Source organism: Ursus arctos, unplaced genomic scaffold (genome assembly GCF_023065955.2).
Source record: "Ursus arctos isolate Adak ecotype North America unplaced genomic scaffold, UrsArc2.0 scaffold_21, whole genome shotgun sequence".
NCBI lineage: Eukaryota > Metazoa > Chordata > Mammalia > Carnivora > Ursidae > Ursus > Ursus arctos.
This window is the reverse complement of record NW_026622886.1, coordinates 43677995-43691246: the sequence shown is the minus strand read 5'-3', so window position 1 is coordinate 43691246 and position 13252 is coordinate 43677995. Positions and strand designations below refer to the sequence as shown.

At 37.4% G+C, this 13252-nt stretch overlaps 1 protein-coding gene across 2 annotated transcripts in view; it reads left to right on the top strand.

Moving 5' to 3' along the window:
* The window catches only part of XPOT (exportin for tRNA), a 161592-nt gene that overhangs the window by 132661 nt on the left and 15679 nt on the right, over positions 1-13252 (top strand). For both annotated transcript variants that reach the window (XM_048218192.2, XM_057316523.1), the window contains exons 9-20: positions 2251-2435; positions 2758-2926; positions 4078-4314; positions 5621-5659; positions 5778-5840; positions 6827-6951; positions 7655-7799; positions 7949-8068; positions 8433-8527; positions 9100-9169; positions 11435-11673; positions 12779-13064. In XM_048218192.2, the coding sequence (XP_048074149.1) occupies positions 2251-2435; positions 2758-2926; positions 4078-4314; positions 5621-5659; positions 5778-5840; positions 6827-6951; positions 7655-7799; positions 7949-8068; positions 8433-8527; positions 9100-9169; positions 11435-11673; positions 12779-13064 (1773 nt within the window). The remainder of the gene's footprint in view (positions 1-2250; positions 2436-2757; positions 2927-4077; positions 4315-5620; positions 5660-5777; positions 5841-6826; positions 6952-7654; positions 7800-7948; positions 8069-8432; positions 8528-9099; positions 9170-11434; positions 11674-12778; positions 13065-13252) is intronic.

Below are 13252 nucleotides of genomic sequence, written 5' to 3'. Positions count from 1 at the left end.
TTCTGACTGAGCCAGCCAGGCACCCTCAAATTTTTTTTAATAATTCTAAATTAAGGGATGCCTGGGTGGCTCGGTTAAGCATCTGTCTTCAGCTCAGGTCGAGCCTGCATCAGGCTTTCTGCTCAGCAGGGTGTCTACTTCTCCCTCTCCATCTGCCTGTCGCTCTGCCTGCTTATGTTCTCTCTGTCAAATAAATAAAATCTTAAAAAAAAAATTCTGAATTCACCCAACTTACTTTATTTTTTTTTAAGCAGACTCCACACCCAATGTGAAACTTGAACTCATGACCGTGAGATCAAGAGTCACATGTTCTACCAACTGAGCCAGCCAGGCGCCTCTAAATTCACCCAGCATTTTGAATTTTGTTCTACAAAAGAGCTTGAACTGGGCTTCTTTTTCCCCAAGTGTATGTTGAAATTGAGGCTTGGTGAGTTTAGTTACTTTAGATTTTTTTAACTATGAAAGCATTTTCTCCAATAAAATACACAAATTGGTTCTGTTTTATGAATTTTGGAGAAATGTGGTCTGTATTTACTACTGCTGTACAGTTACTGAGTGAGGAGGAATCATTGCTTATAAATCTGCTAGTTTCTTCTGTGTTCTCAGTCATAAAGCCCATCCATCACCTTAGTCTTTCTTTATTCATTATCCAATATAACTTTCTCCTTATTCTTAACACAAAAGAAGTTGCTTGATTCAAAAAGAAGAAAAGAAAAAGAAAAAAAATTGCTTGATTCAAATGTGTATAATAACTTAAGGTCATTATATGTTAGACATACTTACAACTTTAAAGGTTAGTATGCGTTTAAATTATTGCCATTCCTGAGACGCCTGGGTGGCTCAGTTGGTTAAGCGTCAAACTCCTAATTTTGGCTCAGGTCATGGTCTCAGGGTCATGAGATCAAGCCCTGCATTGGGCTCTGGTCTGGGCATGGAGCCTGCTTAAGAGTCTCTCTCGGCTGGGGTGCCTGGGTGGCACAGTGGTTGAGCGTCTGCCTTCGGCTCAGGGCGTGATCCTGGCGTTATGGGATCAAGCCCCACATCAGGCTCCTCTGCTATGAGCCTGCTTCTTCCTCTCCCACTCCCCCTGCTTGTGTTCCCTCTCTCGCTGGCTGTCTCTATCTCTGTCAAATAAATAAATAAAATCTTTAAAAAAAAAAAAAAAAAGAGTCTCTCTCGGGGCGCCTGGGTGGCTCAGTCAGTGAGGCATCTGCCTTTAGCTCAGGTAATGATCCCAGAGTCCTGGGATCAGGCTTCCTGTGTTGGGGCTCCCTGCTCAGGGGGGGAGTCTGTTTATCCCTCTGCTCCTCCCCTCGCTTGCACGTGCTCTCTCTTTCTCTCAAATAAATACAATCTTTTTTTTAAGATTCTCTTTCCCTTTCTCTCTCTCTCTCCCCTTTCCCTTTCCCTCTGCCCCTCACCCATCTCTCTTTCTCCCTCTCTCTCTCAAAAAAAAAAAAAAAAAAATTATTGCCATTCTTGGAGCGTGTAGCTGGCTAGTCGGTGGAACACGTGGCTCTTGACCTTGGGGTTGTTTGAGCCCCACGTTGGGTATAGAGATTACTTAAAATCTCTTAAAAAATAAAAAATCATCGCTATTCTTGCAGAATTTATAGAGATGCTGATTCACTGTGTTGTATACCTGAAATTAATGTGATGTCTTGTGTCCACTATACTCAAAAAAATTTCTTTTAATTAAAAACAAATTTCCATTCCCTTAAGTAGTTTAAATATCATGTTTGCGGGGCACCTGGGTGGCTCAGTCATTAAACGTCTGCTTTCAGCTCAGGTCATGATCCCAGGGTCCTGGGATCAAGCCCCGCATCAGGCTCCCTGCCCAGTGGGAAGTCTGCTTCTTCCCCTCCACTCCCCCTGGTGGTGTTCCCTCTTTGGCTGTGTCTCTCTCTGTCCAATAAATAAATAAAATCTTTAAAAAATAAATAGCATGTTTGCATAATATTGAGAAGTACCTTTTATCATGTGCTTTAGATTTCTAACTAATGCTTATTTATAGTTTGTGTTTAATAAGAAATTAAATCTGGCTCTGAGGAATACAATGGAAAAAGGAAATTAAAAGAATCACAGGAAATGATTTTAGAGTTGATAAGTAGGAAATAGTGGCAGGGAATGTGTTAACAAGTCTAGAAGTTTAATTGTGAGGAAATTACTGTGTGCAACTAGTCAGATGTCAAAAGTTAGTGCGATAATCTACTTTGCACATAAGGTGTTTTGTTTTCTTTTGTTTTTTAGGAGGCCCGTAGGAATACTCTAATAAAAGATACCATGAGGGAGCAGTGCATTCCAAACTTGGTGGAATCATGGTACCAAATTTTACAAAATTACCAGTATACTAATTCAGAAGTGACATGTCAGTGCCTTGAAGTAGTTGGGGCTTATGTCTCGTGGATAGACTTATCCCTTATAGCCAATGATAGGTAAGTATGCTTATAGTTTTAAAGATAGAAACCTATAAAGTACAGGGGCGCCTGGGTGGCTCAGTCGTTAAGCATCTGCCTTCAGCTCAGGGCGTGATCCTGGCATTCTGGGATCGAGCCCCACATCAGGCTCCTCTGCTGGGAGGCTGCTTCTTCCTCTCCCACTCCCCCTGCTTGTGTTTCCTCTCTCGCTGGCTGTCTCTCTGTCAAATAAATAAATAAAATCTTTAAAAAAAAAAAAAAAGAAAGAAACCTACAAAGTACAGTATATAAAACTAATGAGTTTGAAAACATTGTAACTTTTTTTTCCTCCTATTGCTAGGTTTATAAATATGCTGCTAGGTCATATGTCAATAGAAGTTCTACGGGAAGAAGCATGTGACTGTTTATTTGAAATTGTAAATAAAGGAATGGATCCTGTTGATAAAATGAAACTAGTAGAATCTTTGTGTCAAGTGTTACAGTCTGCTGGGTTTTTCAGCATTGACCAGGTCAGTAAATTTATGTATGAAGTTTTGAGAATTGTAGAACAAAGTAGGACAGGTACTAATTTAAATATGCTTTCCTTTTCTTTACTTTTTTTTTTTTTTTTTAATATTGTAAACTCTCCTTGACTGTAAGGAAACATTGTATCCAGAAAGCCATAATGTTATCTGTAGCATTGGCCTGGACAGTAGGTTATACCATTTCTTAAAGTTGAAGATCTGGGATAGTACCTGCAGTTGTGCATTTCTAACAAACTTCGAGTTGATTCTGATACTACTACTGGTCTATACTTTAAGTAGCAAGGAACTATACTATATATGTTTTGACCAAATCTAGATTTAGTTACAAAGGTTACGTTTTCACCATACTTTTGAATTGTTATTCATTTGAGCTGTTGGAGTTTAGCCCCAACAGAGTGAATGTGGTAAGTAATTTACAAACAGAATTTGAAGATTTTTTTTTTTTTTACCCATGACAGTGATAAAAAAAATTACTAAGAAATCTTTGTTTTGCTGTTAGGTCAGTAATACAGCTCTAGTGTTGTCCTTGCTGACAGAAGAATATTAGTGTTTTCTTACATTGCTAGTAATTGTCTTACTTAGTCTGTGGTAAAAGACCTAAAATGGTGAAGGTAGTATCTCTTTCTATAGGAGAACATCCTAAGGATAATGAATGAAAACAATCTGAAGGTTGAGTTCTGACTCTCACACTGGTCTGACCTTAGGCAGGTAGTTGTAACAGCAGTTCTCTCTCTTGCAGCGTAGTTAAGGCTCAAATTAAATAGTTTCAGAAAGGACTGTTATAAGTTGTTACATATCATATTTACTAACTTGAGCAGTTTAGAAGGAAGGCTTTGAAACCACAGATATTTTTTTAAGCTTTTATGAGATTGGCAATATCTGCAGGTCTGTAACCATTAAAAGTTGCTTGAAAGAGTACAAGTGGTTAATAATAGTAGGATTCAAATTCTGGAAATTTTTCAGTCAAGGTGGTAGAATGGCTAAATGTCTAATGTTCAGAATTGGATGTTATAATTGGCACTTGATTCGTACTGAAGTTTAGAGCTTTTCTTCTTATGTGGGTGGTTTTTTTGTTTGTTGTTATTGTTTTTTATGTGGGTGGTTTTAAATTGAGGTCTCTTTCGATGGCTTAATAGGAAGAAGATGTTGACTTTCTAGCCAGATTTTCTAAGCTGGTAAATGGAATGGGACAGTCATTGATAGTTAGTTGGACTAAATTAATTAAGAATGGGGATATCAAGAATGCTCAAGAGGCACTACAAGCTATCGAAACAAAAGTGGCGCTGATGCTGCAGCTACTAATTCATGAGGATGATGACATCTCTTCTAACATTATTGGATTCTGTTACGATTATCTTCATATTTTGAAACAGGTGAGTCCTTGTTTTAATCTTTTTTACCCAGTAGATAATAGAGATGAGCCATAGAGAACTGTAAAATACAGGAAAAATGAAAGAAGAAAATACCCATAATTTACTAGCTAATGATATTTATTGTTAAATATTAACGTATGTCCATCTTTCCCTTGCCCCCAACTCAGCTTCTTAGCCAGAAAGTGGGAATAGCCAGTTCTAAAATTCACTAGAATTTAACAAGCTTCGAATTAGCTACAGGTTTAGGTTATTTTTTCATTTTGAATCTGTGTTTATTTTTTTCTTTCCTTTTCTTTTTTCATTAAGTAGGCTCCACACCCAGCATGAAGCCCAGCACAGGCCTTGAACTCATGACCCAGAAATCAAGACCTGAGCCGAGATCAAGAGTCAGATACTTAACCGACTGAGCCACCCAGGCGCCCCTGTGTTTATTTCAAATATAGTAGAAATTTTGTTGAACATTTTTCATTATTTAAATTACATATACATCATTTCTTATAAACAGTTTTTTAAAGTTAAAAATTTTCCTTTGCAGAGTTGCTTCCAGTAAGAACTTAAAAAGTGGACGGTAGTAGTCTCCATATTATGGCGGGTAGCCTTTTAAAAATTAGTAATTTCCCATTATGTCATTAGCTGACAAAACCATTCCTATTTCTTACATTTGATTAGTTAAGTCAAGCTTAAAATATTAGCTTCTGTATTATTATAAATGTAACACATGTCAGCCTACGTACCTTAAGAAATTTTAAGTAATGGGAAAGATATGAAGAAAGTAAAAATGACTCCTGGTAATCCCACTGTGTACCTCTTAACAGACCTCTAGCTTTTTTTGCCTTGTTTGAAAACAAGGGAAGACCATATTTTACTGTCCTATAAACTTCTTTGGTGAATATATTATAAATATCCTTAAAGTTGAACTTCATCTACGTGTCAAGTTATTTAGTAGGAATTGCTAGGTCTTAGATTAGGTGCATTTGAAATATAGAACGGTACTGCCAAACCTCCCTCCACGGAAGTTGTGTGCATGTTTAAAAGATCTTAATTGATTAGAAAAATATTTTGATGAGTGCCTGGGTGACTCACGTAGTTAAGAGTCTGCCTTGGGCTCAGGTCATGATCCTGGGGTCTTGGGATTGAGCCCGGAGTCAGGCTCCCTGCTCAGCGGGTAGTCTGCTTCTCCCTCTCCCTCCTCCCACACCCCGCTTGTGCTCCCTCTCAAATAAATAAAGTCTTAGAAAAGAAAACTGTTTTGATAAGCGAGTGTAACTTTAGGAAACCTAATAAATTATTGCTTACTTTTTAACAGCTTCCAGTGCTCTCGGATCAGCAAAAAGCTAACGTAGAGGTAATTGACTTCTTTTGCCTATAAACTGATATCTGCTGTCTTTCTTGAAATATAGCTTAATTTCAAAGTATATCAAATTAAAGGAAACTGACAAAAGACATTTTATTCTTAATTTTAGGCAATCATGTTGGCCGTTATGAAAAAACTGACTTATGATGAAGAATATAACTTTGAAAATGAGGTAAGAATTTTACATTAGGGAGAAATCTGTTTTAATTCATTATTTACTTACCTCAAGTTAACATTTTAAGTTTTGATTATTTTAGAGTCCTTTAAAATAAGAAGTATTTTAACAATCACTCTTGTTTATCATTGACTTCAACCTTAGGTGAAATGAGTAGAAGCTTCATAAGCCTTCACAGTACCTTCAAAAAATACCTTTTTGGTGTTTTGTCCCTTCTTAAAGCACTTTGTAGCATTGAGCTTTGTAAAATATTGACAGTATCATTGGTGATCATATCTCACTTTGTATTTAATAAGAGTGATGAGTCGAGGCCTGGTCAGTGGACCTCAGATCATAAGTGTCTGTGGGAGAGTGGGAATGAGTCACTTTACTCTCTGGACTAGTTCCATTCGTAAGTCTTGTCCAGGGTTGCTAGCGAGTCAGTTTACCCTCAAGCACAAGGATCATCAGCTGCTTTCTATCAACTCAGGCATCACTTATACTGTTTTGCACCGTGCTGAGAGTTCAGTTCCCCACCTGAACTTTGGATTCAAAAACTTTGGACTGTAAAAACATAACAGTGATGATAACCAACACATTATGCAATTACAAAGAGCCAGGCTTGATATATATATATATATATATATATATCTTCATTCATAGGGTATTACAAGATACGAGGAGTATGAATAAAGTGGTGAAGTTCGCATAAAGCCCAGCATGAACCCATTCTGGCTCTAGATTCTTGTCCTTAACCCCCTGCCTATACTGTTTCTGTCTCTAGGCTTTTGAGATCTAGGGCTGTGTTTAGAAATGCTTATTTGTGGGCAGGACAGGAAAGGCTACTAAACATAGTAAGTTGTCCTGTGTAAATAAATGTTAATGAAAAAATAAAAATACATACTAAATTTAGAAATGCAGGAAACTATATGAGAACTAACCATTTACATAAATTTTTTATGGTCTTTTAAGTTTTAAAATAAGAATTTAAAAATATATCTTAGGGTGAAGATGAAGCCATGTTTGTAGAATATAGAAAACAACTGAAGTTATTGTTGGACAGGCTTGCTCAAGTTTCACCAGAGTTACTGCTGGCTTCTGTGCGCAGAGTTTTCAGTTCTACACTGCAGTAAGTTTGTTACTGTTTTTGTCATGAGTCTACCGCTTTCCTTTTCTCTGTGATAATGGTCTACAATAAATGATTCATATAACTTACTAATCTTTGTTACTTATTAAGATCTTACATGGATCTCTGAAGCAATGCACTTGTCTCCATTTATCTTTTTTTTAATTTCAGTGTAGTTAACATAAAGTGTTAATATTCGTTTCAGGTGTACAATATAGTGATTCAACAATTTTATACATCGTTTATTGCTTATCATAAGTGTACTCTTAATCCCCGTCACCTATTTCACTCATCGCCCCACTTACGTCCCCTGTGGTAACCATCTGTTCTCTGTCATTAAGAGTCTGTGTTTTGGTTTGTCTGTTTTTCCTCTTGGTTCCTCTGTTTTGTTTCTTAAATTCCACATATGAGTGAAACATAGGGTATTTGTTGTTCTCTGACTGGCTTCTTTCCCTTAGCATAATACACTATAGCTCCATCCATATTAATGTTGTCCCCATTTATCATGACCCTTGTGGGGAAATACTGCTCTTTGGAATGTAAACAATGAAGTGGGTTACATCAGTTATTTCTAATTTTATTATGTAAATTTTGTTGCCTGTTCAAATTAATAATTGCTGTGACTTCTTAATAATTAAAGAGGCTTTTGTTGGTATTATATAAAATGTTTCTATTCAGGTCTCACATACATACTCTCTTTTGGTAGGAATTGGCAGACTACACGTTTTATGGAAGTTGAAGTAGCAATAAGATTGCTGTATATGTTGGCAGAAGCTCTTCCAGTATCTCATGGTGCTCACTTCTCAGGTGATGTTTCAAAAGCTAGTGCTTTGCAGGATATGATGCGAACTGTAAGTATACTACAGATAATTTATTTTGAACATAATTTTCTGTTTTCACTTTAAGCTGGTGGGAGTTCCTTAATTTAGTATCTGTTAATTCTGGGGCATTTTGATGTTACAATGAATAAGGACAGATTTCTTAACTTTTTCCTGCCCAGTTGGTAACATCAGGAGTTAGTTCTTATCAGCATACATCTGTGACATTGGAGTTCTTCGAAACCGTTGTTAGATACGAAAAGTTTTTCACAGTTGAACCTCAACACATTCCATGTGTACTAGTAAGTATACATTCATTCTCCGTATCTGGGATCTTTTTTTTTCCAGGTATTTCAGCTAATGAGCAGATAGGATTCTGTCTTTATAACTTTTCCCAGAGCCAAAAGTTCTCAGAAACTCTTGACTATACTGACACCAACCTCTCCTCTCTTTCTTTAAAATGGACAGTGTCTGGCTTAATCAGTCATCTAAAACAAGTCCTCAAGGGCCTGTTGGTGTCCTCAAGGATTCCTTGTTATATATACCTGGTTCCTGCCTTCCAGGAGCTAAGAAGTAAAATTTGATCCGAACAAAAATATATTGTGATGATACCAATAAAAATTTTAAGTAAGTGTAGAAATAGTAAAAGTGTCTCTGTTTCTTTAGATGGCTTTCTTAGATCATAGGGGTCTGCGGCATTCTAGTGCAAAAGTACGGAGCAGAACTGCTTACCTGTTTTCCAGATTTGTCAAATCTCTGAAGTAAGTACTAAATGTCAGCTGTTATGTTTACTTTTTGTTTTTAAGATTGTTAAAATGAGACCCTATAAATTATTTTCTGAAAGCCTCTGGTAGATTCAGTTTTTGTCCTAAGGCTTTTTTTTTTAATCAAGTTTTCTTTTTTGATATCATAATGCTAATGACTTACTGTTCAGTAGCCAGATTCATCACTGCAAAATGGTTTGCTTGCATACTTTTATATATAACCCCTGTCATCACTAATGACATTAGTTATTTATTTAACCGACAGTTTTATTGCTGTAGATTACTCTGTGACTTCTTTGAAATTCTAAAGAATGTATTTCTTGAAAATAAACTTTTTGACCTTTCTGTTTTGTATTGTTTTTTACTAGTACCATTTTCTGGTATGAGAACTACCTTATAAGGCATATAAGGTTGTAATTTTTTAAAAATCCTAGCTTGTCTTAATGATCACATCTGACTAGCTTAGAATTGAACTTTTTTTTTTAGTTTCATTCTTTTTAAAAAGGAATTTGGTATTTTGAGTGCGATGGTTTATATAATTGTGATTTTTCTTTTTTGCCTTTATTCAGTAAACAAATGAATCCTTTCATTGAGGATATTCTGAATAGGATACAAGATTTACTAGAGCTTTCTCCACCTGTAAGTATTTATCTTTCCAAATTACAGATTTTCCCCAAGTATCTTTGATGCCACACATGCCTTTAGCCTTCGATGCTAATGCCTTGTGGGCAGTTTTCTTAATGGAGGGTGGTGGTGGCAGGGATGAGAGGTTGTGTACAAGGATTAGTTATTTCTGTTTACTAAAATTCTGTTGATACTAGCAAACAAAGTGTAGTAATAGAATTAATAAAAACGGAGGGGCACCTGAGTGACACAGTCAGTTACGCGTCCAACACGTGGTTTTTGCTTGGGTCATGATCTCAGGTTTGTGGGATCGAGCCCTCCGTCAGGCTCTTCACTCAGCACAGAGTTTGCTTGAGCTTCTCTCTCCCTCCCTCTCTGTTCCCCCACCAAAATAAATAAATAAATCATAAAAAATAAAAAGAATAGAAATGGAAAAGAGTTGACTGATAAATTTAGCAGAGTGAGATATGGTCTGCTCTCTCTGTTGAATGTTGAAGTATTTTATAGAGAAGGGAAAAATTCAATTTCTAAATTATTTCCTGTTTAGTATAAGATCATATTAGCCATTCTAAGTGACTGCTACCATTGGATTGACTTTTGGGGGTAATTTAAGGCTTTGGGTAAAGTTTACATGCTGGTTGATATTTTGGTATTCATTTCACAAGAAATAATTAAGCTGAGATACTTTGTAACTATGTTTTGACTGCTGTGTGTTTTTGTACACTGACATTGACTCATTTCGATGAAAGTTGCTACCAGAGCAGCCACTTGAGAAATGTTAAACATTTCTAGATAGAAATAGAAATACTTCTATCTAGAAATAATTTCTAGATAGAATAGAAAATACTTCTGTTCTTTTAAGTAAATAGCAGTATTTAGAGTATGGTGGTTACATAATTTCACTGCATGAAAGATTACCCATGAATTATGTGGTTAAATTAAATTATTTTAAAGATAATAATAATAAGATTATTTATTCATTTGAGACAGAAAGATAGAGCATGAGCAGGGGGAGAGGCAGAGGGAGAAGCAGACTCCCTGCCAGGCTGGGAGACTGACATGGGGCTCTATCCCAGGACCTGGAGATCATGACCCAGCAGAAAGCAGATGCTTGACCATCTGAGCCACCCAGGCACTACTTAAGTCTGGATTTTTTTTTTTTTTTAAGATTTTATTTATTTATTTGTCAGGGCACAAGTAGGGGGAGCGGCAGACAGAAGCTGTCTCCCCACCAAGCAAGGAGCATGATGTGGGACTTGATCCCAGGAACCAGGGATCATGACCTGAGCTGAAGGCAGACGCTTAACCAACTGAGCCACCCAGACGTCCATCGGTCTAGATTTTTATGTAATTTTTTTTTTTTTAAGATTTTATTTATTTATTTGACAGAGATAGAGACAGCCAGCGAGAGAGGGAACACAAGCAGGGGGAGTGGGAGAGGAAGAAGCAGGCTCACAGCAGAGGAGCCTGATGTGGGGCTCGATCCCAGAACGCCGGGATCACGCCCTGAGCCGAAGGCAGACGCTTAACCACTGTGCCACCCAGGCACCCCAAGATTCTCTTTCTTAAAAAAAAAATATATATATATATGTAAAAAATAATAAAACTCATTAACAGGAATTTACCAGTATGTGAGATATTTACTTGTGCTTAAATGAGAGCTATTTCTTTATTTGCAGTCTTATTTTCTAACGTTTTAAAGGAAAACTTGCTGTGTGTGTGTGTGTGGATTTATTGTGTGGTTTTTATTGTTAGTTCTTTTTTTTTAAGATTTTATTTATTTGAGAGAGAGCGAGCATGAGCAAGGAGAGAGAGAAGCAGACTCCCATGCTGAGAAGGGAGCCCGACGTGGGGCTTGATCCCAGGACCCTGAGATCACGACCCGAGCCGAAGGCAGACGCTTAACCAACTGAGCCACCCAGGCGCCCCTCAAAGCACCTTTGTACATCTCATTTTTAGTCTCATAACAGTTGTACAAATAAGATTTTTACAAAAGAAAACAAGTTAGAAGGCTAACTAAAATTAGGATATGGTAATTTCTATGGTAATTTGCAAAGTTTTATCAAGGGTAGAATTAAGCCCATGACCTTTTGACCTCGAATTCAGTTTTCTTTCCATTATATGGTCCTAGGAGAAAATTTGTTTTTTTAAGTACTTGATCTACTTTTTAATAATGAGTTGATGTGATTTTATCTCTTATGTCTGTTGGACTTACTGTGCTTAAATGAGAGGAACTGAATGAACAATGATAAACACCAAGAGGACTAAATTTCTTTCTAGGAGAATGGTTACCAGTCTTTGTTGAGCAGCGATGATCAACTGTTTATTTATGAGACAGCCGGAGTGCTGATTGTTAATAGTGAATATCCAGCTGAACGGAAACAGGCCTTAATGAGAAATCTATTAACCCCACTAATGGAGAAGTTTAAAATTCTGTTAGAAAAATTGATGCTGGCACAAGATGAAGAAAGACAGGCATCACTAGCAGATTGTCTGAACCATGCTGTTGGATTTGCCAGGTGAGTGTAATTAGAATCAAAACTGTAAATGGAGTGTCTGTAGACACAGAACCATTTACTTGGATCTTTTAGAATTGGGCACACACATCCATGTTTTGAAAACTGAATTGTCGAGAGAATTATCTAAACCCTTCTTCTCTAAATCCAGTGAATTAGATGATTTAGCTGAAGAAGGGAATATATCACATAACATTCTGCGTTTCTGGTATGACAGCTGTCTAAATCCTTAACTCCTCTGACTTCTTGAGTATAAATTGATCGTGTATTTAGGGGGATTTAGCTGAAGAGTTTTTTGGTTTTGTTTTTCAAAAGATTGTATTTATTTATCTGTCAGAGAGCACAACCAGGGGGAGCGGCGAGCAGAGGGAGAAGCAGGCTCCCCGTCGAGCAAGGACCCGATGCAGGGCTTAATCCCAGGACTCTGGGATCATGACCTGAGCCAAAGGCAGATGCTTAACCAACTGCGCCACCGAGGCGTCCCTGGCTGAAGAGTTTACATAACAGTGACATATTGGGACATCTTGGATCAGTTTTGAGGCTTCTTTTTAGCTCTCTCATTGTGTCCTGAGGACTGCCCAACCTGCCTTTTCTTTCTCTCTGCCCATACATGTTATTGGCACACCGTAACAGTGTGAACGTTGTCGTGATTGCTAATAAGAAGCTGCACAGAGAAATTGCACTGCGCAGTACTCCAGTGCAAAAGCTCATGTTAGGCTGCGGAAATAACTTGGTTCTAAAGATTGTTTTCTAAATTTAAATCAGTAGTTTGCAGATTGTCTAGTACAGCCCAGTCATAGTAGTGGGGTTGGTTTTTTTTCCCCCCTCTTCTCTGCATACTTTATCAGTAGGATTTTAGTAAAACATCTAGGTGGGTTCTCATTTGAAGGCTTATATTCATTACCTCCCATTCATTTAATTTGAACCCTTTCTGGAATGGCAACTGGAAGCAGTAGTATACAAATAACCATCTTGGCTAAAGATACAAGCAGTTGTGACAGAAAATAAGTATCAGTTGTGTAATTGGTTGTGCATTATTTTTCATTACTCCATAAAACTTTTATTAAAGCATAAAGTTAAAACAAGTTGCCTGATTTTGCTTGTGTAGCCGAACCAGCAAAGCTTTCAGCAACAAGCAGACCGTGAAACAGTGTGGCTGTTCCGAAGTTTATCTGGACTGTTTACAGACGTTCTTGCCAGCCCTCAGTTGTCCCTTGCAAAAGGATATTCTCAGAAGTGGAGTTCGTACTTTCCTTCATCGGATGATTATTTGCCTAGAGGAAGAAGTTCTTCCATTCATCCCATCTGCCTCAGAACACATGCTCAAAGATTGTGAAGCAAAAGACCTCCAGGAGTTCATTCCTCTTATCAACCAGATCACAGCCAAATTTAAGGTACCACAGACCTTTAGGGCTCAGAGAATTTCCTGACTTACAAATGAGATATGTTGATCTTAGGTACATTTTGGCATTTGCCCTTGGTTTTGTTCTGTTTTGTTTTTTTTTAATAGAAGTCACTTGAGGGCATGGACCGTAGATATTGTTGTCACCTCCAGTGTCTGGCATACTGCCTGACACATAGG